The 12651-nt window shown below is 37.3% G+C and overlaps 1 protein-coding gene across 1 annotated transcript in view; it reads right to left on the reverse strand.

Moving 5' to 3' along the window:
* AGPAT4 (1-acylglycerol-3-phosphate O-acyltransferase 4) overlaps nt 1–12651 on the reverse strand; it is a 127684-nt gene that overhangs the window by 43561 nt on the left and 71472 nt on the right. The window contains exon 2 of the mRNA XM_044671821.1: nt 1193–1362. Within this exon, the coding sequence (XP_044527756.1) occupies nt 1193–1362 (170 nt within the window). The remainder of the gene's footprint in view (nt 1–1192; nt 1363–12651) is intronic.

The following is a 12651-nucleotide window of genomic DNA, read 5'->3' on the forward strand; positions in this document are numbered from 1 at the left end:
CTGAGACTTCGAGAGAGGAAGTAACTTGACAGTAAACAATCACTCAGGTGATGAAAGGTTTGAACCTAGAACTACCAAGTCTTGACTTCTTTCTGTTATGCTACACAGTCTCAGAGGAGAGACTAAACATTTTTATAGATTTGATCACCAATAGATTTTTTTCCTTGTGACTCACTGCTAAGAAAAATATTACAATTCTTTAAGTAAAGTACAGACACTGTCATATTATAAACAATATAAAGTCCTTGGGAATAGGGATTATTTTACTTTTCTATTTATATCTCTCAACACTTAAATAGTGATTTGCACATAGTAAGCACATAATAAATACTTTTTCTCTTCATTCATTTGCTCACCCAAGAGTAAGGAGCAGAACCACCTAAAAGGAACAGTGCTCAACCAAGCCCAAGTTACACATATGTAGGCTGAATGTTTCAATTGGTCCAATCCAGTTAATTGGTGCATGAGGCCATTTCAACATGAAGGGAAATTCTCAGGATATGAAAATAATTTTACAACTGGCTCAAGACAGAAATCAACTCAGAGCTGGGGTTCATGACTATCTTGTGTTGCTGGAAGTTTTGATTTACATTGGATTGAATGAGAGGGGCAGGAAGGAATCAGACTTTTCAGATTCATTTTCATTCGGCTATCTTATGGAGACAGGACTTGACAAAATGATTGGCCATCCAAATAAGAAAGGGAACAAAAGAGGAAGGAAGGGACATCATTTCCCAGAGAATCAATCTATGACAAAATAATAAAAACCTTTTTTTCGCCCCCAAGGCAAAGTTGAGATTTTGCATTTTATTGGCCACGGAAGTTTTACATTTCATTGCAAGTATTGTAGCTAACACTTCCTTCTCTCATTTAGGATCTCATTTTAAGTATTTTTCATAAGAATTTTAAGAGAATATTACCATGTGTTTATTGAAAAATTAAATCTGCCCATCTGGTATGACCCAGTACAAGTGACCTAACCTTCCTCCTACTTCTTCTCTTCTATAAAAATGCATTTCTTTAAGTATCCAAGTACCAGCTGGGTTCACATATAAGCTTGTTAAGAGGATTTCATCAAGCAGAACTATTATAATCACTTCCAGAAATTCTTGCAAATTGCTAAGAAAAATCAAGTTTTATTAATAAACAAGAGCAAATTATCCCATTTGCCCTAAAGTAAAGTGTGACTCACCCCTAAGACCCCAAATCGTTCACAAAAGTTCCAACCACAGAGAAAGTCGATTTCAAAGTTGTGGTTAAGGATTACGATGGCATTTTCCTTCCCGTACTTGACATAATCCTTGGGGTCCGTGTAGAGCGTGCACTGAGTACCTGACCACCATTCCAGCAGCATCACCAACTCTGGAATAAACCACAACAAATAAAGACATTTAGTGAATTTCTGGTGACTAAAAGTCATTTGCACTACTGGGTAGAACTGGACACCTTGCTTTGCAATTCCCCTTCAAGGGAGAGCCATCCACTTTAGCTAAAGTAGGTCAAGCCTATATATTGAAACATTTAAGTCCAAGCATCAGAAGTAAAATGGTTTCATAGCAGAGGAAACAGAAGAAAGAACTTGTACAATCATCTCCAGGGAAGGTAGGTGGGGAGTCTTTGAGAAGATAAGCTTTCATTCTCTGCCTAGATCTCTGAAGGGAGGCAATAAATCAGAAATCCTGAATGCATCAAGAGTATGTGCCTTCCTGTTTATTGTGCTCTAAAAAAACAAGGTGAGATGCTGCACAACATTTTTTATTTCCTGGGAAATGACTAATTGGGACGCTTATAAACTCCATCAAAGTCTATTAAATACTCTATTTTTCTTTGCTACTTAGAACACTTGAGAGTGCTAGGAATAACAAAAGGGAAGAGGGCTGAAGAGGCAGAAATTTTTTTATGAGACTTAAAAGAGAGGCATAAACAAATAGTAAAAGTGTAGTTAAATTACTTATAAACTTCCCTAATGTATTACTCCTTGTGAAATGATCCAATCATTCTGGAGGGCAATTTGGAACTATGCCCGAAGGGCTATAAAACCTTACGTACCCTTTGATCCAGAAATGCCACTGCTGGATCTGTGTACCAAAGAGATCTTTATTAAAAAGGAGAAAGGACCTCCTTAAACAAAAAATATTTATAGCAATTATTTTTGTGGTGGCAAAGAATTAGAAATTGAGGGGACATCCATCAATTGGGGACTAGCAGAACAAATTGTGGTACATGTTGGTGATGAAATACTACTGTGCTATGAGAAATGATAAGATGATTTCAAAAAAAGTTGGAAGGATCTACATGAATTGAAGTTGATCAAAATAAGCATAACTGTGAAAACACCGGACATAATAACAATGATCAGCTGTGAAAGTCTGAGCTACTCTCAGCAACATAAGGATCTGGGACAATTTGGAGGACTTATGACAAAGAATGTTATCCACCTCCAAAGAACTATTGGAGTCAGAATGCAGATCAAAGCCTATGATTTTTCACATTAGTTTACTTATGGTTTTATTTTGGCATTTGGGTTTTACATGAGTATTCTCTTGCAACAATGATCAATATGGAATTATATTTTGCATGATAATACATATATAACCCAGATCTAATTGCTTACCATCTCCAAGGATGGGGAGGGAAGGGAGCGAGGGAGATAATTTGGATCTTATAACTTCAAAAAACATATGTGGATCAAATCTGGCCTCAGACACTTCCCAGCTGTGTGACCCTGGGCAAGTCACTTAACCCCCATTGTCTAGCCCTTACCACTCTTCTACCTTGGAACCAATCAATACACAGTAGTGATTCCAAGACAGAAGGTAGGGGTTTAAAAAAAAAACACATGTGGAAAGTTGTTACTACATGTAACTGGGAAAATAAAGTATCTTTAAATTAAAAATTTTTTAATAAAGTTTTATTCTTCATGCTAGGGAAGAAACACTGGGTTCTCACAGACTAAGACAGGAGAGTGCTAGCCTAGATGGACTAGACAAGGACCACCCAAAATCTGGAGAAGGTCCTTAGTCCAAGCCTGGCTTGTAAGTCTTAATGGTTCGGGATCATTAGAAACTCATAAAGGCCTTTTATTAAGGCCTATAATATTTATTAGTATAAAGGCAATCCATGCCAACAGAATCACTGAAGTTTTCAGGAAGCACTAGGATCATAGGTAGTGATATATTTATCACAATGTACCTGTCTAAGTGGAAGAGTAATTGGTTAGAAACTTATAACTATAACATAGAAGCCCCTACAAAAAAAAACAGATATAACTTATAGTAACATCTTAAAAAAGAAAAAGAAAAACTCAGGTCAGTTGCCACCTTCTACATGTAACCTTTTCTGATCAACCTCTCATAAAACCACTTGCAGGATTATACATTTCAAGATGGAAGGACAATAGAGACCAATAATCCAATACTCTCATTTACATATGAGGAAACTAAAGACCAAAAGCATAATGACTTAGCAAGTGCATACAGATAATAAATGACATAAGCAGGACTCAAGACTACTATGTCCCCCAATAGAAGGTAAGTTCCTTGAGGGCAAGAAGCTTGTCTTTATATGCCCTGCATCCAGCTAAAATAATGCCTAACACATAGGGTATTGATTGTGAATAGTTATCAATCCACTAACATGTTTTAGCCACCCACTCAAGGCCTGCTAAATACTTGTTGACTGGAATCTATTGTCAAAAACCTATAGAGTGATCTTATTTATAAGTGACTAATTCAACAACTATGACTTAAAAATTTCTATACCACCTGTGAAATGGGCTATTTCACTAATAAAAGGCAAGAGCCCTTTATTATATTGCATCCATATCTCCATCAGTTTAAAAGAGAAGCTTTTATGATCACTAGTTTATGAAACACACACTTATAGGGAAACAGTCAAGAGATTTGTAGAAGGCGTTCCTGTGACTGTTGACTGTTCCTCAGGTTTCAGTGACTGAAAAAGCTGTTCCTTGCTAGGATTTCTTAAGGTGTTTGGTCCTTTTCTTCAGAACTACATATCAAATACACAGACAGAAAGAAAGATAGATAGACAGAGATAGTCATTAGACAGATACTAGATGACAACTGACAGATGTTAAATGATAGATGTTAGAGATAAATATTTGATAGATGTCAGATGGTGGCTAGATATAATTGATAGATACCAGCTGATAGATACAGATCAGTGATTCCCAAAGTTGGCGCTATCGCCCCCTGATGGGTGCTGTAGCAATCTAAGGGAGCGGTGATCTTTCCTATTAATTGCTATTAAAATTTTTAAAAAATTAATTTCCAGGAGCGTCAAGTAGTATTTTTTCTGGAAAGGGGGCGGCAGGCCAAAAAAGTTTGGGAACCACTGATATAGATCATTAGATAGACAAATACCTGAGGACAGATGGATACATGATAGATGACAGATAATAAATAGACAAGATAGATGTCAGATGATATAAATCAGTAAATAAATACCAGATGATAGATCAATAGACAGACAGATAAATAGATAGATACTACTGATCCTAAAGGATATAATATTGACAGTTATTAAAAAGATCCCACCATAGACAGTCAGAAAAGAGTCTGATTAAGAGTTTACTACAGATATAAACTCCTATCCAAAGGTCCTGAATTTAATATGTGATTACTGTTACTTCCTCCAAAGGAACTATACATTCTAAAGTAAAAAGCATTAGTCAATTATGTGTATTTGGCATGAAACAGGAATGAGGGTATCACAGGTGAAGATGATATTACTTGCAATTGTCTGTTCCCATTATGACCACAACCCAAAGAAAAGGGGTACAATTTGCTTCCCATTAGCAAGCATTTTTTTTTCACATTATTTTATTTCATTCTTTTAGAATATTTTTCCATGGTTCCATGATTCATGTTTTCTCCGTTCCCTCTGCACTCTCCCCTCCCAGAGCTGACAAGCAATTCCACTGGGTTATACATGTCTTATTACTCAAAACCCATTTCCATATTATTCATATTTGTAATAGAGTGATCTTTTAAAACCACAACCCCATATTCTATACCCATATAGCAAAGTGATCAATCACATGTTTTTCCTCTGCCTTTCTACTCCCACAGTTCTTTCTCTCGATATGGATAGCATTACTTTTCATAAGTTCCACAGGATTGTTCTTGATTATTACATAGCAAGCAATTATTAAGCATTTACTTTGTGCCAGGTAATGAGGGATGATACAAAGTAAGATAAAAAGTACAAAGATAGAAAGTAAAAAACACGATATTCTCTGTCTTCAAGAAGGAGGCTAGACTAAATATATAAATATGCATAAAATGGATACAAGGTACCCTTGGGGGAAAGACTCTAGCAGTGGGGGCATTAGGAAAGGCCTTGTACAGATGATGGTAGCATTTGAGATGAGCCTTGAAGGAAACCAGAGATCTCCAGAGGTTAAGAAAAATGAAAAGGAGTTTTCCAGACATTTTTTGTCTCATGAATAGCAGAGAGAATGGATCTGGGCTGTGGCTGCCTGTTTCCTGTCTAAGTATCCCAGATGAGAGCTAAAACATGAGAACGTCTTTAATAATCAGCTGCCAGAATGATACGGGGGTTGCAATTTGGTGTCTAATTAAGGTTTTCTTTATTGTTACTGCTTGAAGGAAGAAGAACAACTTGAGGTGAATGCAGTATCTGAAAACTAGTTATACATATGCAGCACAATTCTAAGGAACATCCAATTTACTCTATAGACAGAAAAGGATTTTTACTCTAGTTTGTGAATCCATTAGCAAATTACAGAAACAGGGATTTCTTGCCTATTCTAACTATTCTCATTCCAATCTCTGACAGTGGAGGTAAATTCTTGAGTTTATAAGACTCTTAGCTCATTAAATCAATTAAATTTCAATGCTTTTTCAACAAATTCTATATAAACAAAAAATCCCAATGGATGGCCCTTTTACTGAGAGCAGTGCCCAAGACAGCAAAGTTCTAGCGAGTCCAAAGAATATGGACAATAATTTCATCTTTATTGTAATTTATTAATAACAAGTGATTTTTAAATAGTCCTCCAGTACACGGCGTGACATGGAATCCCCATGGGCTCAACCAACAGATTATATCATTAACACAAGCACACTATCATTTTCCTACATGCTTCTTGCCAAAAGAATCCTGGCTTTATTGGATGGTTGTCAAATCCCAAATTGTAGAGTTATTCTTCTAACCATATTTAAGAGGGTCATATGAAAACCAATTCTGAAACTAGAGAATTATTACTAAAGTAAGTGGGACAATTAAGAAGCACTGATATTGACTCAAATGGTAGCAAAAAGTTATTCTTACTTTTTACTACTTTCAAATACTGGAAAGAAAAAGATATGAGTGAATTCACTCGATGGGTACGATCTTCCTGGGTTTCAGTTTCTACTATAAATCAAAGAATATGTTAACTAGCCAATCTCTAAGTCACCTCCCAGCTCTGAATTATTATGCTACAATTCTATTATTTGTATAAATACATCTATCCCCATAGCTTTAGATATATGCACGTGAATGTGTTCCGTAAGAGGCCAAGGTTTCCAAGTAAAGCTTTCACCTATCTGAAATCAAATAAATGGCAAGTGTTCAGTTGGCTCTATGTCATACAGACCAAAAAATGACTGAGTGAACTCTTGACTTTGCCTACATACACTGAGACACTCCCCCAGTACAGACTCCCATCTGCCAATACAAACCTTCATTCTCTTTCCCCATAGGGAGTATTGTGATGGCTTCTTACAGGTTGTATTCCACTCTCGGTTTCTGTAAGCTTAAGTGCTTCTTTTCCCAAGTGGGTTCTTAGTTACCATAAGCAAATTTAAAATACATAAATGAAAGACTATTCTGAGAGTAATGTCTGCAGGAAGAGCTCGACTGTTCCATGTGATCAAAAAAAAAAATCCAAGAACTTGTCTTCCTTTTTCCCTAGCTTCATAAAGCTACTTGGGGTGGTAGCAGGGGAAGTTAAATTTTTTTTCTTTTTCTAGATTACATATCAATCTAATTTTTAGTAATTCATTTTCTGACATTCTTGCAATCCATGTTCTCTCTCTCCCTTCCCAAGATGGCAAATACACGTGTTATCATATAATACATATTCCCATGTTCATCCTGTTGTGCAAAAAGACACATGTCACTTGGGGTGGGGGGAATGATGTTAATGATTCCAAACTAAGCTAAAAATATTTCACCAGAGGGCAGCTAGGTGGCTCAGTGGATTGGGAGCCAGGCCCAGAGATGGGAGGTACTGGGTTCAAATCTAGCCTCAGAAACTTCCTAGCTGTGTTACCCTGAGCAAGTCACTTGACCCCCATTAACTAGCCCTTACCACTCTTCTGCCTTGGAACACAGTATTGATTCCAAGATGGAAGGTAAGGATTTTTTAAAAATAAAAATAAAAATAAAAATATTTCACTATCATAAGGTAAACGTGGGCTCTGATGTAAAGAACTCTTCAAAAGGTTAGATATAATGAATGCAATAATAAATCATCATTCTCTTGGAATTCTACTTCTTCGGAAGATAAGAGTTGTTAACCTGGAGTCCAAGGATCAGAAAGTTTATTAATAAGGATAAGAAAAATATTCAACTTTGTTTTCACTACCTTTTAACCAAAACTGAACATTTTCTCCAAATCTGAGAAAGGGTCCTGAGGTTCCTCTATACTACCAAAAGGCTCCATGAACCATAAAAACATTAAGAAATCCTGTTTCAAGAAGACAAAGAAAGAGGTACATCATCCTACATGGAACTGTCCAGTATCAGAAACAATCTGGTGAGCAACAGAGCTAAGGTATCTTGGGTGGTGGGTATTACTCTGAACCTGCTTTTATGCAGGCTATATATGTAACCTAGCTAAGTCAGAGGAGGTATACTGCCACCATGGGAAATTTCTTTATCAGTACAGATCGTTCATTCTTCACATTTGCACTCTTAACACTAAGCACATGAAACAAATAGCTTGATAAATAATCGTTTGTTTTAAACTCTTACCTTCCATCTTGTGTATTCATTCCAAGAAAGAAGAGTGGTAAGGGCTAGCCAGTGGGGATTAAGTGACTTGCCCAGGGTCACACAGCTAGGAATTGATAAATAATTATTGAGTATTTGATAATGTTTTTGACTTCATAAACTTAGGTGGTCCTTATGAAGTCCAAGAAAATAAACGAAAGCAATAGTTCTCAAACTATTTGGTGTCATGACCCCTTTATACCCTTAAAAAGTATCAGAAGACTCCAAAAGGCTTTGGGTTTTGTCAGCTATAGCTATTGACATTTACTGTATCAGAATTTAAACCTCTTAGTATTATTATGAAAATAGTATTGACCTCAAAGATGCACTTGAAGAAACTCAAGGATCCACCCAAGGGTTATTCCCCAGATTCCATTTTAAAAACTGCTCTTCTAAAGAGATAAGGAAGTCAAAATCGACATCAATGGGAAGAAGCATCTATACTAATGAAATCCCAGATCTCCAAAGTTATCAATGTTTCATGTAAAATATTAAAAGGCATTTAAGTTCAGGAGCAGTTAGGTGGCCCAGTGGATAGATAACCAAGCCTGGAGACAGGAGGTCCTGGATTCAAACTGAGCCTTAGACACTTCCTAGATGTGTGACCGTGGGCAAGTCACTTAACCCCATTTGCTTTGCCTTACACCACTCTTCTACCTTGGAACTGATACTCAGTCTCAATTCCAAGTCAGAAGGTAAGGATTTTTTTTAAAATAATAGCAAAAAATAAGGAATCAGCCTAAAATTTAAAAGTCAAGTGATTATTTACCAAAAAGGCACAAACTAAAAACAGCACATACATTTGCTTTATTGCCCCTATCATTTATCTTGGTGAATCACTGCACATGGATTTCTATTTCTCTCTCTTTATGTGTGTCCTTTAAGTTTAAGTCCATGTGCTTATGTTCTTACTGACAGCATCCATCCAGGACATCCTTGAGGAAAATAAAGCCCTAAATAAATGTAGGTGATGGTAAGAGATCTATAGAAATGGTAGAAGGCAGGTGGCAGAGTGGAATAAAATGCTGTCATTTCTAACACATTCTGATATTTCAATAACTGATGGCATCCTATTCAAGAGTTTTCTGAAACACTGAACCTAGCATTAATTCCTCTTTCTACAAGCCCCCTTTATCTCTCTGCCATGCCCAACTTCCTTCTCTCCCCCAAACTACCCGAGACCCTTTTCCTGACCTCTCTTTTTTATTTTTAAGCCCAAAGTGTCCTACTACCCAACCCTGAGTGCAATCTTGATTGATTACAGCTATGAGGTTTCCTAAAGGCCAACGCTATGTCTCCACATATCCCAAGGCACCTTGTAGAGTGTCACATGCCCCACAAACATTTAATAATCTTGTTGACTTATTGGCTGACTTTATTGATGGGCACTCCAATATATTATGTGTGATCTCATCCATGAAGCCTCTTTGTCAGAGTAGTTCCTTGTGGAGAGATACTGATGTATCGCTTTGTAAATAACTATAGACTTGCTCTCTAACAATAACAGTGAGTCACTCCTCAGTAACATTGACTTTTTGTGTTATCTCTCTAAAATGCTATAATGAGGAGCCTCTGCTTCAGCTTTCTTATATCAGAGGATTTCATGTAGAAACTCTGGCAAAAGGCCCCATGTTTTGTGCTTGGAGCATCTGGCTATTATCAGGGATCTTTGGAGGGGGAAAATCCGCCGTTTGGATTAGCTACCATTCCGTATTATCCTGCATAGACCCTGTGTATTTAATTACATGGTTCAAAAATGCTCCCAGTGTGCAAACTGTCCCTTTTCTCAGGCAAAGGGCTGGTAGGCCTGGCACTCAATGTGTACCCAAGACACCTGGAAGTTAACCGAGACGCATAAATGTTTCCACCAAAATTAATACAGATTTCCACACCTCCTCCACCCACTCACACAATCTGCAGAAAGTGTGACCAGCAAGCAGCTCTGCTGAATTCTGAGCAGCAAGGCTGTTTCCCTGGCCCAGGGTTGCCTGAGAGCCTCTGCCCCTACCTTCTGACCCCCCAGAAACATTCATTCCAGGAAGGGGGTCTGAGGCAAGGAAGGCAAGTGCAAGGGACCAGTTTTTTTACAAACCCCATTTCACCTTGGTCTAAAGAGCATTTACTCAGTTGAACTGAGTAACTGATTCCCTGAGGAGGGATACTGGAAGCTACAGGCAGTTGCCAAGGGCAACAGGAGACTTTGGAGAAGCTGGGGACTCTCCTATGACTCAAAACAACCACCATGTTTCAGCAGCTTCTGATTGCAAATCAATCAAGTGACACGCGTTTATAGAGCACCTACTCACCTGCAAAAGGCAATAGCGTTATACTTCCTACAAGAGGAAATGGGGGAAAGGAGAGACAAAAAGAGAAGAATATGAGATGGGGTCTCTCCTCTCTATTCTAGTTGGGGTAGGAAGTGAGGTTGAAATGAAAAATACAAGGGAAGAGGTTACAAAAAATAAGATAACACACATATAAGAAAGCAGCCCTCAGAATGTTCACATTTCAAAACATGCAAAATCAATCTGTTCTGCATTCCAAACCATCCAGAACCAAATAATACACTCTGAACAAATAATAATAACAGCTATATTCAAAACACATAGCTAATATTTTTAAAGAATTTTAAGTACAAAGCATTTTAAATATATTATTCATTTAACCCTAACCATGACACTGCTAATTATACACAATCCTATTATAGTATTCGGTATAAATACTATATATAATTAAATAATATTATATTTACTATTTTACAATTCTATAATTATACTCATTTTTTTTAGATGAGGAAACTAAGTCTTAAAAGTTCAATTCTGAGCTAAAATTCTATTTTCTAAGAAGGCTTTCTCAATGTCCCTTGGTAACTAAGGTTTTCATTCTACTGATTATCTTCAATTTATCCTATATAGTTTGTTTTTATGTAGTTGCTTTCGTTTGTTCCCCCAATAAACTATTAGCTCCTTGAGAAAAAAAAAAGATTGCCTTTTTTTTTTTTTTTTTTTTAAAGTAAACCCTTACCTTCCATCTTAGAATCACTACTATGTATTGGTTCTAAGGCAGAAGAGCAGTAAGGGCTAGGCAATGGGGATTAAGTGACTTGCCCAAGGTCACAGAGTTAGGAAGTGTCTGAGGCCAGATTTGAACCTAGGACCTCCTGTCTCTAAGCCTGGCTCTCAATCCACTGAGCTGCCCAGCTGCCCCCAAGGATTGTCTTTTGCCTTTCATTTTCCCTCAGCACAGTGCCTGGTGCATTGTTGTTGTCACATTCAACTCTTCGTGATCTCTTTTGGAGTTTTCTTGACAAAAAATATTAGAGGGGTTTGCCATTTCCTTCTCCAATTCATTTTGTAAATGAGGAAACTGAGGCAAACAAGATTAAGTGGTTTGCCCAATGTCACATAGGTAGAGTCTAAGGCTGGATTTCAACTCAGGTCTTCCTGACTCTATGCCTGGCACTCAACCCCTGTGCCACCTGGGTGCCCATCGGCATGTAGTAGGCACATAATGTTGACTGACTTGACTCGAGAAGTTAAGTGACTTTCCTAGGTTAGAGTATCTACCAAATTGTCTGAGTCAGGATTAGAACTCTGGTCTTCCTGACTTCAAGTCCAAAACTCTAACCATTAAGCCACCAGCTGCCTCTGAAACTATGCTGTGTTTAACAATAACAAATTCTCTGTCCTCAAAAATTTCCTGTCTATCTTAGTTCAGTCTTCATGGAAAATTCCCAAATTATTATTAGACTAGATTGCCATTCTAGATAACTGTGGAAAATTTTCTCTGTTATCTAAAAGCCTCATATATTTTCCCTTCCAAAGACATTTTCTTCAAGTCGAGACTTAAGTGTCAAGAGCTGCTCAAATTTGGGGAGACTCAAATGGATCTGAGTGGAGCATAGCACCCAGGAGAGAATGAGGAAATCTGCCTACAACCACCGGAATATGTATATTCTCTGCAATGAAATCCGTTACCTCAACCGTGAAGAAAAAATTCCACCCCACTGAGCCTGACGCTCTAGAATCATGCTGGCTTCATTTCCGTACCATGTTTCTCATTATTATTAAACTTTATTGGCCCTTCTTCCCCCAAACACACTGATTTGAAATGACGAATAAGTTAACAGACTTGCATCGCCATGGTTTCTCTCTTCCAACCAGTATTTTAATTATAAAACAAGGCTACCCAATCAATTCTTTTATGGAGATAAGGTATATTCTTCCCCAAGACAGAGTGACTTGCACACTGATCTCCCCACTCCACCATCCCCCTATTAATTCTGCTACTGCCAAAAATACCCCATTATACAACACATCTACCATTATGGCTTCCTTATACTTTTGTAAAAAGGGATCAAAAGTGTTTAATACTCCAAGTTTTTGTTTTGTTCCATGCACGTCTTTTGCAGTCTTTCTGTCTCTCTAAACTTCTGAATAACTCAAATCAATTATAGATGTACATCTGAGCCTCCAAAATGTCTCCTGGTCAAAATTCTTAGGCCAAAGGAAATAATGGCAAATTTCAAGTTTCAGGATCTGAAACTCCAAGAATCTTGCAATTTTGTAAGACTATAGAAGCTATGATGCCTTTCTCTCTCTTTCTTTCTTTCATTCTTTCATTCTTTAT

The sequence above is a fragment of the Gracilinanus agilis genome, chromosome 4 (genome assembly GCF_016433145.1).
Source record: "Gracilinanus agilis isolate LMUSP501 chromosome 4, AgileGrace, whole genome shotgun sequence".
Taxonomy (NCBI): Eukaryota; Metazoa; Chordata; class Mammalia; order Didelphimorphia; family Didelphidae; genus Gracilinanus; species Gracilinanus agilis.